Source organism: Phyllostomus discolor, chromosome 1 (genome assembly GCF_004126475.2).
Source record: "Phyllostomus discolor isolate MPI-MPIP mPhyDis1 chromosome 1, mPhyDis1.pri.v3, whole genome shotgun sequence".
In the NCBI taxonomy this organism is placed as follows: domain Eukaryota; kingdom Metazoa; phylum Chordata; class Mammalia; order Chiroptera; family Phyllostomidae; genus Phyllostomus; species Phyllostomus discolor.
The window spans coordinates 66,284,085-66,301,054 of NC_040903.2; the positions used below are offsets into that span (position 1 = coordinate 66,284,085).

General features: G+C 43.3%; 1 protein-coding gene across 1 annotated transcript in view; it reads right to left on the reverse strand.

Annotated features, from left to right (window-relative positions):
• Positions 1 to 12,763, reverse strand: part of FRMD4A (FERM domain containing 4A) — a 584,868-nt gene extending 572,105 nt beyond the window's left edge. Inside the window, exons 1-2 of the mRNA XM_036023926.1 lie at positions 12,520 to 12,763; positions 11,986 to 12,111 (exon numbers count right to left, since the gene is read on the reverse strand). Coding sequence (XP_035879819.1) covers positions 11,986 to 12,030 — 45 coding nt within the window. The 5' untranslated portion in view covers positions 12,031 to 12,111; positions 12,520 to 12,763. The remainder of the gene's footprint in view (positions 1 to 11,985; positions 12,112 to 12,519) is intronic.
• Positions 12,764 to 16,970: the final 4,207 nt, after the last annotated feature.

Sequence of the window (16,970 nt, forward strand, 5' to 3'; positions counted from 1 at the left end):
ACCAGAGCCAGAGCCTGGAAACAGCTGCACTTCCGGACTTGATATATGGACTAAAGAATTTCTCTATTTTTAAGCCAGTTTGAGCAGCCATTTATTTTACTTATTAATGAGAGTCATTACTAACTACCCAGCTTCATCTCCCCCTTCAATAGCTCACAAATCTCAGCTCTTTTCTCCACTTCCCCAGCTTGGCGTTGGTTCCAGCCCACATTATGGCTTGCCTGGATGACGTCCACATCTTCCAATCTGGAGTCCGTCCCCTCAGGTCATCCCTTCTTTCAGGCCACCCTCCATGCTACTTCTAGAGTGGTATTTCTGCAACTCAAGTCTGATTGTGTCGTCCCTGCTTAAAATCATTCCTGACTGTTATTAGAACTCAAGATAAAGTTCAAACTTCTTACCATTTATTCAGAAGACATTTTTTGTCTGCCCCTAACCAGGGTTTTGGCCTCCTCGCTTCCATTCCCTTTTGCCCTCTCCATACCAAAAATCACATAGTCGCTGGAACACACAGCTCTCTCATTTGCATTTGCTCTCTCATATGCCCTTCCCTATACCTGGACTCCCCCACAGTCATCCACCTGTCCCACCCCTAGTCCTTCACAATTCACCTGAAACATCAGCACCCTATGGAGCTTCCCACTCTGGGCTCCTGTGCACTAAGGAACTTGGATGATTTCTTTGTTATAACATTTCTCTCACTGTGTTAAATTGTTTGTTTATTGGACTTTCTAACTAAACTCTAAACCTCATGAGAACAGGGATCACATGGTGTTTAGACATATATCCCCATATCCTTCGTGCTTACCAAAGGGAGAGGAGGGAAGGGAAGCTCCAAATTTGTCCTGCCCTTGGTGCTTCATGCCTTTGGAGCATGAATTAAAAAGGCGCCTCACTCAGTAACTGTGGGGAACGGAGAGGAAATAAAGTGTTGATACAGGTAATGTTCATGTTCCCAATTGTAGCAGCATAAGGCACTAGTTGTAATGGCCTGACATAAAGCATTCCCAGGCAATACTAATGACCAACTGGGTTAATGACGGAGACTAAGCCTCAGGCCATGAACACATTCTCCCTCTCATTAATCCCCGGGGAAATGACCTCAGCCATGTTCATTACAGCTCAATTACACTCACACTCCTCAGGAGGAAAAAAAGCATTTCAGTCCTAATACCAAGCTATGCCCCTTCTTTTACCTTGACACATGGGCAATAAGACACAAAACAAGTTATTAGTCCAAATAACAAGCATGTAATGGAAACAACACTGTCGCTTTATTAGCTCCCAGTGACCGGTGGGCACTGAACCTGAGCACCTTAGAGGTCACAGGGAAGGCAGATCAGGACACTCGTCATGATCCGCACACTCCCTGGGTGCTCTTTGAATGTACACCATGGAAGCAATGAGCACATGTGACTCCCCGGATGTTTAGAGTTTGGATGGTAATCTGTAAACTCAGAGGCAACTTTTGCTAATAGGCAAAAAAAAAAAATTGGCTTCTTCCAATATCAATCATTCGATCAATCAATATTTACAGATTGCTTCTGCTGAGCAAAGTTCCATGGACATGTTGTAACAAATTCACAAAGTAAAAAACCCCTCAAAGACCAAGAAATTAACTTACATAGAATAAATACACACTGCGGTGGTTTTAAACATATTGGAAAATATGTTGACACGTGTTCATCAAGAGGTGGGTTTACGTCCTTTCCCTTTACATCTAAACTTTAATGACTTATTTGCCACCAGGAAAATACGGTAGAGGCTCGTCTGCATGACCTGTGAAACTAGGTCATGAAAGGTCACACAGCTTTGCCTTGTTAGCTCAGATGCTCACTCTCGGATCCTGAGCCACCATGAAAGCTGTCCAACTACCTTGAAAGAGCCACGTTGTGAGGGAGCCCAGGACGTGTGGAGAGGCCCTAAAAAAGTGCCGTGTCCCACAGACCCGGCTGCGGTCTGGCTGACAGCAGCACCCATGGCCAGACACATGAGTGGAGACACCTTCCGGAGATTCCAAACTCCAGCGGCTGCATAGCCCTCACTTTGGCTCTCCTTAGGTCAGGCCCCAGACACTACAGAGCAAAGACAAGCCAGTCCCACTGTCACCTTTTAGACCTCCTGACCCCCCAGAACTGGTGAGCATATTAAAATTGTTGTTTTAAGTCATAAAATGTGGGGGTAGTTGTTATGCAGCAATAGTAACTGAAACACACACACACACACAAGAACCATCCAGCTGCCTTATAAATTTTAGTCACAGTTTTGCGTATGTACACTCCTAGCCCAGCTGTGCCCAGAGAAATCTGTGAGGAAGTGCAGTCATCTAATTGAACTGCACTTAGCTTGCATCTAGCAAAAGCCTCTGAAGCTGCTTCAATGAGGCCACATGGTACTTTTATCATGAAAATAATTAAGGCCAAAGTCAAGGTAACATTGATCTGCTACAAATGTAGCCTTGTATCACAAGGTAGTATGAACTCTTTGTAATTGTGGCTGTAAGCGTACCCCTTTTACGGGCTTGACCATCTGTTATTTTCTCTCTGTGATCTTTCTTCGGGATCCCTGTGCTTCAAGTCTCACTCCCAGACCTGCCCCTCCAAATTTAATCACTGACCTAACATGACCACTGTCTCTGCCAACTGCCCGTCAGCCATCCCTGCTGGGAAACTCCATCATTACCTCAGCACCTTCCACGCAGTGCTCCTAAGTTAATCACTGCCTATTCCCCAACTTCTACTTCCCATCCCAAAGTTGTTCCTCTGTCACCACTCTCTGCAGCTCCGTGTCCAACACCCCACCTGCAGTCCTGGCTCACTCCTCCCTGTGCACAGCCCCCTGTCATCATATGGTCCTGATCATTCTGCCTTCAGAACGGTCCTTGAATTTGTCCACTTCCCTCTTTTCTTACAGCCATCACCACGCTGCCTCTTCACCTCCCACCTGAATCCCTACATGAAATGAAAACAGCAGTTATCTCTAAACTGTTATCCTCCTTCCTGCCTCTCCAGCGCCCCCTGGGTACTACCACAGGATTAAACTTCCCAGCCCCCACACCCATTAAGTCAGTCCCCCTTCTAAGAACACAGAGAGGCTCCAAAGGGCCTGTGGTCCAATCCAATCCAGGTCCTTGCAGGGACCATCTGCAACATCTGCTCTTATCTGCTTCCAATTTGCTTCACCAGCTTTCCTCCTTCTCCACAAGGCAAGTCTTCTTCATTCAGTCTTACACACTCCCTAATAATTTTTTCTTCACGCCCCACTTCTGCCCTGTCCCCTTCCCATCCTTGGCCATTCATAATCATTTCTTCCAGAATTTCCTCCACTGCTTTTTTCCCTTTGCTGGGAAGACACTCTCTCTGCCCTCTCCCAACAAAAATAAATGCACCCTAGTCCCATTTCTGGCTATAGATTCAAAGGAGATGAAAACAGGATTTCATAGTGATATCTGCACCCTTATGTTCATTGCAGCATTATTCACAATAGTCAAGACATGGCAACACCTGAGTGCTTATCAGCATATTAATGCATTAAGAAAATGTAAGAGAGGTGACAAAGAGGATCAGGGAAGAGGACCCAGGTTAGAAAGGAAAGGAGGGAGCAGAAACAATGAGACCTGGTGATAATTGGACAAGGTGGATGAGGGAGAGGAAGGAGTCAAAGGTGAATCCTGGGATGACAGGGAAATTGATGCTACTACAAATGAAAGTAAGACGTGTAGAATGAGAAGGTCGTAAATCCTCTGTAGGGTGAACTGGGTTTGAGGTACCTCTGGGACAGGCCAGAGGATAAATTTGAAAACATTTGCATTGGTCGTCATCAGGACCGTAGGGACAAGGCCTGAGCCATAGATACAATCAGAGAGCCATTAGTATAAAAACGAGAGTTGAAACCACAGCCATGCATGACTTTGCTTGGGAAGGGAACTGGATCTTGTGCTCAGGAAATTGCTTCTCCAGGTCTAGACTGAGAGACTAAGATTTCAGTGTCTAGGGTCATAAACGGCACTCGTTGCTATGCAACATGAGTCACAGACCAGTGTTACTTTGACACTGGAATTTTGTCTCCTCATTCGGTATGCACCACATGGTCTTAGTCAAGCATGTTTCCAGGACCTTTGATTATGACCAGGTTAAATACCATATGTTCCAGTAGGCTTCATATTTTGACATAGAATTCAATGAGAAGCTGCTACTGCACCAGTAACATATGCTCTCCAAACAACTACTAAACTTCGTAAAGCAGCATACAATTAATTTTTAGCAGAGGTGCACAAATAGCCACCCAGTCATGTGGCAGAACTGGATGGCATGCATTTTGCATAAGAGAACATATTGCAGCTCATATTTTAGTCATCTCCCTTTGAAGGATAAGAAAATTTTGTTAGTTATTCCAGACAGGGATAAAAATTTAAATGTTTGCCTGACCTTATGAGCATCTGTTTTTCTAAAACCGTTGCCTGGTTGTCCAAAGGTGGTCACTGATTGTCCAGAGACAGGGATGGAGAAAAAGAGAACAGCTTTTTCTTTTAGACTGGCCCATTCAGGGGCCCAATGAGAAGAGTTCGGGCAGATGGTTTTTTCATATTATTTTAAGATAAAACAAGTGATTGCTAATACGTACTGTGTTTACTTTAGTCCAGGAACAGTGCTAAGTAATTTACATATACATCTCATTAAATTATGCCAAATCTTTTTATAAACTATGCTGCACCTTATGTGGTAGCTATTAAATATTATCTCACTTTGTAGATGATGAGACTTGTTCAACCTAGCATAAATGATTTAGATAATGAAGTTTTTCCATTTCTATTTATTTTAAGGAAAACTAAACCCATGAATTAGGGTTCACAGATGCTTTCCCCAACTAGTATTATAAAAGCCCTATAATGGTACATGAACAAAATGCAAAGACCATTGTAATAGATTTCTATTGTTCTTCCCTTGCTATGTGCCTTCCCCTCTTTTGGTAAAAGAGTTCTTTTCCTTTTGGAACCTGCCCTTCCTTTTCTGTATGACTCAGGTAGAGTTATCAGCCAATTGACCCACCTCCGTCCTCCCCACAGGTCTGGACAGAGAAACCGGTCTGCTTGACCAGGCAACCCATCCTTGGACCCAGCGACTGGCCTAGGATGAGCCTATTATCCAACAGGGCCAAATAGATGGTAAGAGATGACCTTGTAAGGAAAGTCCTGTTCATTTGTCTGCATTCACTAACTCTAAGGACAAGTAGTCCCAGAGCTGCTGGGGGAAGAATCTTCCAGGGCCAAAAATAAGCACAGAGCAAAGTGGACTCAAGACATGGGGAGAAGCAGAGAAACAGGGTCCTGACTTTGTCACCCAAAGTCCTTGTTCCAGCTTTTCCTGAAGGTATTGCAGTTCTTGGACTTCCTGGTCGCATCAGCTAACACACTTCCCCCTTTGCTAATGTTAGTTTGAGGAGGTCTCTGTCACTTACAACCAGAGAAAGAGATTAGACAAAAAAAAATTTAAATAAAAATACATTTAGCAAAAAAAAAAAAATCCACAAGAACTTGAGTATCTAGATTTCAAACTTCACCTTCTGAGAAAGACAAATATGTACATTAAACACTAACCACAAAAGTTATTAACATCAAGATTTCAGCTATGCCCATTAGGAAAGTACACCTTAAAGGAAGATAATTGAGTTTAAGAAGGATTTTAGCTACTGAACTTTATGACATCATAACATGACATCCTCCAGAGACTTTTTGATAACTATCCTATTTTAAATTCACCAGAAAAATAAATGATAAGAACCAGTCACACTCACAGACCTGAACACCCAGGGCCCCTGTCCCGGGCCCCACGGCCTGCTCTGGGTACAGGGCTAGAGAAGGCCATGCCCTGCATTCCCACTGAGTTATCATTCTCCACATTTCCATACAGGTCTTCAAAATCACACTTTCACATTTATGCATTAACCATCATGGAAACCTGGGCAGTATCTCAGTCTCCTCGTCAATTAGCCGAGTCATCTCGGGCAAGCCATTTGACATCTCTGGGCCTCAGTTTCGCCATGTCAAAGAAAGATGGAGTAGCTGTCTCCTTGGCCCATAGACAACATCTGTGAGACAGCAGCTGCAAAAGCACTCGGAAAAATAGTAGGATTATTTTTTTATCAACTCAAGAGTAAGATTCCTCAAGACAGAATTCAATTCTATTTTATGCCTTTTGCCAACTGGGATCCAGAGAAAATCCACAATCTTATCAGATTTTCAGAATAGAGACCTGTCAGAAGTCAAATGTAGAGAAAACCAGGTTATAGTGACAGAACTAGGACTTTGGTATCACTTCCAACCTAATTTTTTGACCATTTAGCCCTTTGTCACCTGTAGAAACTCCATCTAAACCAGTTGACCTTCTATCTCCCAAACACAATCCAGACTCTGTTGTAACCCACTCACTCTCTGCACCTCAAATCTGCTCTCTCAACTCTTCCACCCCTCAGCACACTACTTTAAACACAAAGAACTAGTTCTCCCATGCTGATAAGCAGTGCACCCCAGGGCTCTTGAACTCAGAGAACCCAGAGCTCACGTGGTGATAGGTTACACATTGTCTTATTAAAGTTCCTACATGATTCTCTGACATTTTCCTGAGAATTCCTTGTTATTACAATCTCTACGTGTCTCTATCTGGTCTCTCCAATTAGATTGTCAGTGCACTAAAGCCAGCAACAGGACTGTATTTTTCTAGAGCAGAGTAAATACTTAGCAAATAATTTTTGTGTTAATTAAAAATAAAAACGTTCAGCCCTGGCCAGCATGGCTCAATTGGTTGGGCATCATCCCGCAAAGCAAAATGTCACCAGTTTGAATCCTGGTCAGGACACATGCATGGGTTGTGGGCCTGGTCCCTGGTGGGGGTGTGTGCCAGAGGCAACCAATCAATGTTTCTCTCTCATGTCACCATTTCTCTCCCTCTCTCCACACCTTCCCCTCTCTTTAAATAAATAAAATCTTTTAAAAAGTCACCAATCATTGTTTTTCGTATAATTTAAAAAAATAAAAATGTCCAAATGAGGAAAATGGCTGAGGGAAAAAGAATCTATATAAAACAAAATGAAATGAAAGAGATTAGACTATAGGACAGCATGTTATCAATTGGAGTCTATTCAAAATAGACCAAAAAGCAGGTCTACTCAAAAGGATTTCCCCCCACATTTTAACCAAATATTACATTTTTTTTACTTCAGGGACTTAAATTGAAAGTATTGATGAAAAGGAAAAATCCTACCCTGGCTGGTGTGGCTCAGTGGATTGAATGCTGGCCTACAAACCAAAGAGCTGCCAGTTCGATTCCCAGTCAGGGCACATGTCTGGGTTGCAGGCCAGGTCCCCAGTAGAGGGTACGCGAGAGAGGCAACCAAACCACACACTGATGTTTCTCTCCCTCTCTCTCTTCCTCCCTTCCCCTGTGTCTAAAAATAAATAAATAAAATTTTTTTTTAAGAAAAATCCCTTAAATACACCTCCTCTGTTGATAATATTAGCTAAAGGTTTATGACAAAATTAACTTTTACCATTAATCCTAAAGACTTAACCACATCAACTTCAATCTCTGGCTTTGCTGAACTTTCTTCTACCACATATAAACACTTGAACTGGATGATCAAAGTTGTACCAAGGCAAATCTTTCATCAGGCAGGATTCAAACATCATTGACCAGTGCGGGAAATGGGCTCTTATGTGGTTTAAGGAGTTGGCAATTTTTAATGTACTACTAAAATTTTATTGGAAAGTATGGTCAGGCAGAAAAGGAACACATTTCCTGGAAACACACAAACTTCTAAGCATTCTTACCTTAAGCATTTTTGAATGAATATATTACATTTCCACATACTTTTACAACATTAAGTTTCACAGCCAGGGAAGTGTGGGACTGATGGGAGTGGATAAGGCAGCCAGGGAAAATTTTAGCAGTAGTAAGCAACGACTGGGGTGTGTGTTTGGGGGGGGGGGGGGCTGGCGGTGAGAGAGAGAGCGAGGAAGATCAAATTCTTAGAATGCAAAAAACCTTTAGGATAATCTAATTCACACCCTTTGCTCAGTAAAAATAATTACCCACTAATTTCTCTGTTATGAATTAAGGTCTTACATATTTAATTTCCTAGTGTAAAACATGACTCTTAGAAATTTCTTAGAAACACAGTCCAAGAGAATAGGACCTTGAAAAATGGCAAGTCTTTAATGGATATAAATATATTTCTTCTTCCTAGAGTCAAACCAGAGCTCTTGAGCCAAACTTGTGGTATCCCTTTTTGATTTTATATTCCAATGTGGAAAAGAACAATGATAAACAGGAAGTCAAGATATCTGCCTAGAAATGTGCAAAATGCGAATGGCTCAGAGGTGAGGCCCCTTTGAGGGTCTGATGCAGTGTTAGAAGATCCTGGTAAGTCAAGTTCACTAGCTTTGATGTGCTATCAAAGAAACCACTGGCTTAAAGTCTGAAGACCTCAATCTTAAGACTTTGAGCCATCAACTTCATTTGTGTGACCATTGACAGGTTCTCAAGTTCTCATTATTAATGTTATTTTGTCTTAAAACTGTGATACTTAAAGGGATTAAGTGAGATAATATATGTAAAGGCACTTTCAGAAAACCATAATTTGCATTATTACTTAGCCAGTTAACTTACATTAAAATCTATCTAATCCAGCTGTCTGAACATTCAGAGCCTAAGAGCCAAAATATCATAATACTACCTTTATGACCCTTTGGTTATGCATCTTTATCCTGTAATTAAAGAAATGGTCCAGAACTCCTTGGCTCTAGTATGTTCCAGCCCTTGCAGTGGTTCTCAAAGTCACGTGGCTTCAGTAAATAACAAATAACCAGCAGCTTCCTGCTCTACAGTCGCATCAGGCTGAAGGCCCCCATCAGTGTGGTGAACACAGGAGCATCTTTCTCACTTCCCAAGATTTCTGCACGCATCTGTGAAGCTGTCCCGATTGCCAGCACCTGCCCTCTCTCCGACTCCACCCTCCCTCATTTGAGAGGCTCCGCCTTGCTTGCCTCATAGTGTCAGTGAAATCCTCCCACCTCAAGAAAGTCAGCGCATATTTACAACCCAGGACTCTTAGATGCCCAAACCCTGTATCAGCTTGGAAAAGCATCTTAGGTACTTCTCAAATGTCACCTGGTCTTGTTCAACAAAATAAATCAGGATCCCACACCTGAAGCAGGTGTGAAGGAACTCTTGATGATCACCCATACCAACAAATAATCTGAGACATACTTGTCCCGGCATTAAAGCCATGTGGGTGGGAACAAGTCCCACCACCTAAAAGCAACGCTGTTTATGTGCTAGGGTTCAGAAAAGACACAATGCTGAATAAAGCATCAGAGTTGCCTACCAAGGAGCTTTGTTCAAGACACCATTCTTAGAGGTCTTAAATGGTGTTTAACAGAGCTGAAAGGGACCTTAGTGATGAGAACACCACCTCAATTAGCAAAGAACATAATTAAGGTGCAAAGAAAGCAAGTGACATGCCCAGGATCACACAGTGAGCATCAAAGTTGGGAATAGAACACAGGGTCTCCACTTCCAGACCCTGTGGTCCTTTCCATACCAAACAAACACACTCTGCCTTGATTTATTGGAGTCTACACTGAATATTACTTCAGCTGCCTCTTTATTTCAAAGCAAGGGGCAAGGCCCAATGCTCTTCCTTGGTTCCCCATAGCCCAGTGACTCTATGGCACGGGATAAAAATTGCAGTCAGGCCACTTGACATCGGCCTGCCCCCAGACAGGGTGTTTATTGAGCTCCTCCTGCTCTTGCTCCTACACCATGCTACTTTTCTCAGTCAGCCAGTGCTCCGTAAGTGCTGAGATCCAATTGGCTGATTGATTAGCTAATAAATAATAATATTTACAGCTTCCTTCCTGAACTCACAGCCTAAGCAGCTTTGCTAAATGGCCTGTGTTTCTTCTTTCTTTCCTCCTCAACTTGCCTGTAAGTTTTGAGACTCATCATTCAGTAGGTCAGGGAAGCAATTACTGTAGGGTTTACCCTTAAAAATGAAAAAGCAGTGCTGTCTACAGGGGGAAATCCCTCTACACCAGTCATGAATGAGAAAACAAGTATTGACTCCAATTATATACGGCACTCCAGGTTTCTCCAATCTAATGACCCATCACTGTGTCAAGAGGCCTTTCCCCAACTTCTGGGAGATACCTGCACACAATTCTTTAATCCAGACAGGAGGTGAGCACAGGGGGTAGATCGGAAAAGGCAGAGGCTGCTGGCAACAGAGGATAGACCTCCAGAACAACAACTGTAATATTTGAGAGGCCCAAGAATGGGAGGGCATGGGTACGTGTGTGTGGCAAGAGCAGCTGGACCAGGTGCTTCTTCTTGGGTGCTGAGGCGTTATCCTTAGGGCCCAAGTAAAACAGACACTTATCTGCTTGCTCGGAAGCACAGAGAGAATTCAGAGCAGGAATCTGGAGGCAGCAGGCCCCCGCTCTCCCAGGAGCTATTTTTCACGAACACATTTCTTATCTATATCAACATATGCAGGATTTAGTGATACTTCCATTTAATAATATTAGATAATATGCATGAACATGCCTGCATGTGAGCATATGCACTTCTATATTTTTACATATAACCCAGACCCCCAGTCTCCCAGAGGCCTTTTGGTCGTCGTGGACACTGCCACTCAGCACTGGCCGCATGCACAGATACGTCAGAGCCTTTGCATCCACTTATGTGACCACAGGTAGACAACAAGGATAAAATACCATCGGACAATAGAATTAATGATGGAAGAAAGATGAAGAAAGGGTAATTTTTCCAGAAAACAACTTTCATTTTTTTCCACTCCTCCCCCAGTGAAGTCGGAAGTCAGCAGAGGCCCGTGAGATTTCAGGCACTTCAAATGTCTCTGTGGCCTAAATGACATCTGGGGTCACAAAGAACCCAGATGTCTGTGTCTCTTAACTTGCCCGGGCTGGCCACTCTGGAGGCAGGGCCCCCATCACTTCTCCTCCATGTGGCCTGAGGAAACTCATGCAGATGTGCAAAGCTGCATTTCCCCTTCTCAGTCAGAAAACAGAGATCAACACACACAGCAGAAGCACTCATGCTTTGTTCATACAATCTCCCGTGTAACTGTTAGAAACACCCCCACGGCGGGCTCACCAGGGCTACTCCTGTCAGCATCACCATGGTGTGTGGACTGCCCTGAGGATGATGGAGGAGCAACAGGACAGCAAAAGCAAACTCTGAACCTAGTGTCAAGCAACATGTCATTCAGATTTTTAAAAGGTGATGCCACTGTCCTTGTTTGCTTAAATATGCTAAGCGCAATGGCCTTCTTAGCATAATGGAACCCATAAAGCAACCTAAAGTAGGTTGGTGGTCACACACGGACAAATGCCTGGACAAGGCCTGACAGTGTCTCCCTTGGAGATGAGCTTCCTCAAGCTCCAGTGCCACAAAAGGTCACAACAAACCGCCTCAGCTGCTTCTATAAAGAAATCTGAGCAGATATGTAGGCACCTCGAAAGAAGGTCCTATTCAATTGCCCTGTGGGCAAAAAATTCCACAGTTGCCATGAGAAGATATTTTAAAAAACCACCAAACAAACATAATTATCTCAATTTAGAAGCAAAAGGCATTGGGGAAAAGGATGCTGAGAGCCAGGGAGAAGCGTTGATGGGAAACTATTTCCAGGGGCTCTTAGCACCTGTTTGCAAAGCACATCTCTCAAAATAGCATTAAGCAACAAGTTTCTAAAATGGCAAATCTAATGCTTCATTTCCCTGGGAGTGCCTCGTCATGGCTGATACTCTTCACCCAGGAAATCATTTCAAAAGAACCTGCAGGATAAAGCAGAGCAATTTTAACGTCTGCAGCTATGGCTGCAGCAGCAGACCACACAGGGGTGCGATGCAGCAGAGGCTAAGGAGCTGGGCGCTGCCTGGGCCCCACCTCCCCCCAGAGCACTCACCGTCAGCAGGCTGAGCGCGGAGTCTGGCACCAGCTGCACTGCCATGGTCTCCGATTCCCATGCACAAACACTTCTGCACAGTCAGTCAGCCTGGGCCCTGGGTGACTGCAAAGCATCCACAAATACCTGCAGAAAGCCAGCCACAAATCCAGACTCAGGGTGCAAAAGGCTCAAGATGAAGACAGGCCACCTTTCACATGGGGTGGGGGGAGGTCAGGGGGATGTTGGGAAGAAGGGGTGGGAATTGGTACTAGGGAGAAAAAATAGAGGAGGAAAGCAGGTTATTTAAAGGTGAACCCTGCCTAGCTTCGCTAAGCTGCACAAGCACAGAAACCACATCAAACACAAATATAAAAGCTTAGAGCACAGAATTTTTAACTGGCACCTTAGTCTCAGCAGCAACTCTTCTTTTAACTGACAATTAAAATAAAACATTCCCTATTGCAGATAAATCAACCAGCTCCAACCCCCCCTCCCCTTCTCTGCATCTCTCAGCAATTCTGCTGCATAAACATGCTGAATGTCACAACCTACCGCTTGCAGTCTGGTCAGTGTCTTCTTTCCTGCAGAAAGGTGTGTCCCTTTGGCAAAATCAAGTATCTGGGAGTCAGGGAGCCGAGCCTGACCACCAGCACCAGGCGGTCACTGGAGATCAGCATATGCCCTCGTAATAACTGAGTAAGAAGTCAGTTATAAACTGACCCCTTCCACCATCCCCAAATCTACTTTTCCTCCCCAAGTGGACTGGCAAGCTTAGTTCCCAGTCGGGCTAATGCACTTCCGAGGAACATGTAATTACACTGCCTGTTCTGTTAGCGTTCAGATCTCCCTGCCTGCACCACATGTACGCAGAAGACAGACACCCTCTACCTCTCTCCCTCCCTTCCTCCCGCCCTTCCTCCCTCCCTTCCCTTCCCTCCCATCTCTCCACCAGGCTGCCTGTTAGGAATTTTGAAGGAGCCTCTCTAGCTCAGGGAGGCACGAGAGGCTAATTTGTAGTAAGGGACACTGCTTAACACAAAAAGGCAAATCAGCCTTGAAAATCATATCATGCAGCATTTTCCTTGGAAGATGTCAGTGGAGAAAAAACAGGAAGTCTGCCCAGTCTTGTTACTTAATGAGTGGCTCGAAAGGCTTCCCAGAGCCAAAGGCTTGAGAAATTTAAAGCATCTTTTTTATGAGCCCCGCCAAGCTTCTATCTTTTTATGGAGTCTACTCATTCAGCTAAAAATAGCCATAGCCATTACTAATATTTATGGCAATAATTTTTATGTCCTCTTCCTTTTTCACTCACCTGCTGCAATGACTCCAAAAATCCCTTACAATGAACTAGACAATGTAAAATGTAGGGACACAGAAACCAACTTTCTCAATAGAAATGGGAGGGGAGAGGAATGCTGCTATGGACAAATATAGGTTTTGTCCCTATATACTTTATGCTTTTAAAAGTATTTATTTGATCATCACAGCATTTGGCACGAAGTAACTGCTCAAAAATGTTTACTAATTGGATTCCAAGAGTCCTCTCTCACTGCTTATCCTACGGCGGGCCCTGTTGTGTGATTGAGTTCTAATGCCCTCGACCTCAGGAAACTCTGAGAGTCACTGCCTACGGTCAGGTACCTGAAGAATCATATCAGATCTGAGTCACATGAGTGTGGCCTTGTACCTGAGCTATCAGAACATTTTGGACTTGATGGTGGGTTTCATAAAAAAATTTTTTTAATTAATAATAATAGTGATTAATATTATTCCTTAAGAAACACCTCTATCATGTTACCTTAACCTTGCAGATAGGTTTCTAAATGTATTCAACTGATATTTGCTGAGTGCCTACTGTGTGCAATAGTCCATGATAACCTTTCTAGAAGATACAAAGCTGAATCATACTCCCTGCCCTCATAAGCTTTTCATTTGGTAGGTGCAGTGATACCCAAGAATCATTTGTGATACAAGACCATATGTGACAAATGCCCTAATGGGACTTACAAACAAATAGAGCAGGGAGAGTTTACTTTTGGCTTCAAGGTCATAGTAGTTTTTCTGCTGGAAATTGAGGAATAAGCAGAACAACTTTTTATGACTTTTGTTTTATAATTCTACATGGACTATGTGCTTAGAAAATATAGAACACATAGGGAAAAGTCAATACTGATGCTGTTGCAACTTGTGGATGCGGGCGGAGAGAGAGTGTGCCCCGCAGAGGAGTGAGAAGGAGCAGCACCTGGTGTGGAAAAGGCCAGGGCACGCTCAGGGAAGAGAGGAAGGCCTGAGAAATGTGTTGACCACTGATGTTAGGCCTCAGCACACCTGCCTTCTGGTCTCTGTACCCTGCTTGGAAAGCCTTGCCCTGAATCTTCACCCAGTTTCCCTAGACAGAGGCTGCAGCAGATTCATGTGTGAAGACATTACCGGGAGGTGCGATCTCCGGGCAACCAGAGTGAAGGAGCTGATGAGGTACATCAGGGGAGGGCTGAGCATGGGAACAAGGTGGTGATCTGGTTATAGCACAGCTGCTTAGTCACAAGGAAGGGCTTTCTGGATGAACTATGTCAAGGAATAGAGGAAGAGAAAGGGAGTTACCAGGCTGCTCCTGTGTTTTTTAGTGACTCTGGTTGGTCAAATTGACTGCATATGGCATGAACTCCCTTGTACGTCAGAGTTCTGTTACCAGCTCCTCCAGGTAGCCATGAATGGAAGGGCATGACATCTGAGCCCAGAAACAAAGGGAAGTGCCACAGCTTTGCAGATCAATCAGATAAGACTTGGGCACTGGAGCTGCCGAGGCTTCTTCCTCAGAGTGTATTATAGAAATTGTCCTAAAGCCTGGCCACACCCTGGAGAAGGCTGGGATGGCCATGGTCAGCTGTACTAAGAATTGAAATGACAGTGACATGACATGGGCTCCCACCAAGCAACTAGCTAACCCCAGGGGCCATGTGGGAACCAAGTAAACCTAGAAGGTGCATAAACTGCATCAGATGAAAGTGTCTATGTTTACATAACTTTCAATGTCAAAATCCTCCGTGAAATATTTCCTGATTTTTCCATTTAGGCATTTGTATTTGTTTTGTTTGTACCTCTTTAAGTGACTGGTTTTTTTTTAATGACAGTTATTCACTTTCCTCTATTATCCCCCTGCTAGAGAGTGATCAGCCTGATGTCAGAACTAGTACCGTCCATCCCCGCATACTCCTAGAGCATGGAGCATCAAGCTCAGAGAGCAGAATTGAGCAGATGCTTAATAATATTAAATGGGGTTCCAATACAGATGCTAAAATGTTAAATACAAAGAGAAAGAGGCAAGGACAGTGCCCAGGAGTGGGGTGCTGGATAGAGAGTCTATGAGGAAAAGTAGCACCTGACAGAGGAGAGAACCCCAGAATTCTTTTGACAATGTTGGCTACACAAAGATACCTGGAGTTTTTAGCAGAGTTATAAACAAAGAAATCAAATTGTGAAAAATTGTGAAGTTTGTGAGGAAGCGGAGTTAATTAGTGTAATATACACCCTCACCCAAAACCAAAAAACAGACCAGTGAGGCAGGAGCTCTCCAGGTCTTTTCAAAACCTTGTCCAAGAGCAATCAAGATCACAGAAGGAGGAAGGCATGGGGACAGCACTTCTTTCCTCTGAGTAAATAAATTTCATCCTTGGCTACCTTGCCTCCCAAGAAAGTGACTAATTGCTTTCCATGTAGCTCCTCCCCAAAGCTCCTCAGTTGAAGAGCAGTTCAATGTCATACCCACCAAAAGCTACTACAAAATAGTCATTAAAAACTTCTTTTAATGTGTGTGTATTATCATGCTATTGTGAAGACATGCTATTGTGATGCTATTGATCATGGGCTCTCTCACACTTGCCTGCATAAATTGCTCCCTATAACAAATGTCAGTTGGAATTTAGTACAAGGAAAATGTGTATCTCTTTTGCGGTAGCTGTGTGCTGGATGGCGCTGGCTCCAGAATCCCTGCTGTGCCATTTTACTGGTGGAAATTGGGATGCCTATTCTCTCGTGTGCTCCGTGACCCCGGGTAAGTGCTACAAGGGCAAATCAAGTAAAATATTATTATATCTTTTGTTAAGCTGCATATAGTAGGCATTCAATAACTTCATTCCCCTACATCTCTTTTTTTCCTTCTGATAATAAAAACAAGGAACTAATCGCAGTTGGCACATTTGGCTGCCAGAATACCCAAAGCCCAATTTTACTTTCAATTAGACAGATATTATCATAGCTGACATTATTACTTCTTTGGTTTTTCTTAATCTTTTTTCTTCCTCTTAATTCATAATGTAACACTCTTATTTAGTAGGTCTTTTTGTCAGGAAACCATCTGAAATCCTCTTTTTTGGAAGGAGGTGGAACGTAAATCATTCTTTAATGTATAAATGGCTCTTAAATTTGGCACACTGTGGAATATTTTGCAGCTACTAAATAACAATTATGAAAACTATTTAGAAATATGGAAACTATCTCTCTGAGCTATAATGTTTATTTGACCATCAAATAATACACATACTCTCATTACAACTATGTAAGTAGTTGTATTTTAAGAGGATATGAAGAAACTTATGCTCCCAGTCAAGATGGAGTAACAGGGATGAATTTGCCTTCCCACCAGAAATAAACAAAAAAACAAGCAAATTATATGAATAAATACTTTTCAAGACACTGAACATAGGACAACCAAGGACAGTGATTCATGATAAGCCTTACAGGTGTTCTGGACTATTGAATTAAGAGTGTTTCCATGCCAAAGAACATAGAAGGGAATCCAGGGAAAACAAGTGGATTCCCTAAATGGAAGAGACAGAGCTAAGAGGTGGGGAGACCAAGATGAGTAGAGTTCCACTAGACAAGAGAGAGGTGCAGAGAGAGAGGACTTCAGAGATTTGTAAAAGAATGTCCTTTGGGTATTCAGTTGAGTACTGACCACCACATGTGCAAGAAAAAATGATCTGAAGCTAGGGAAAGAACCACTA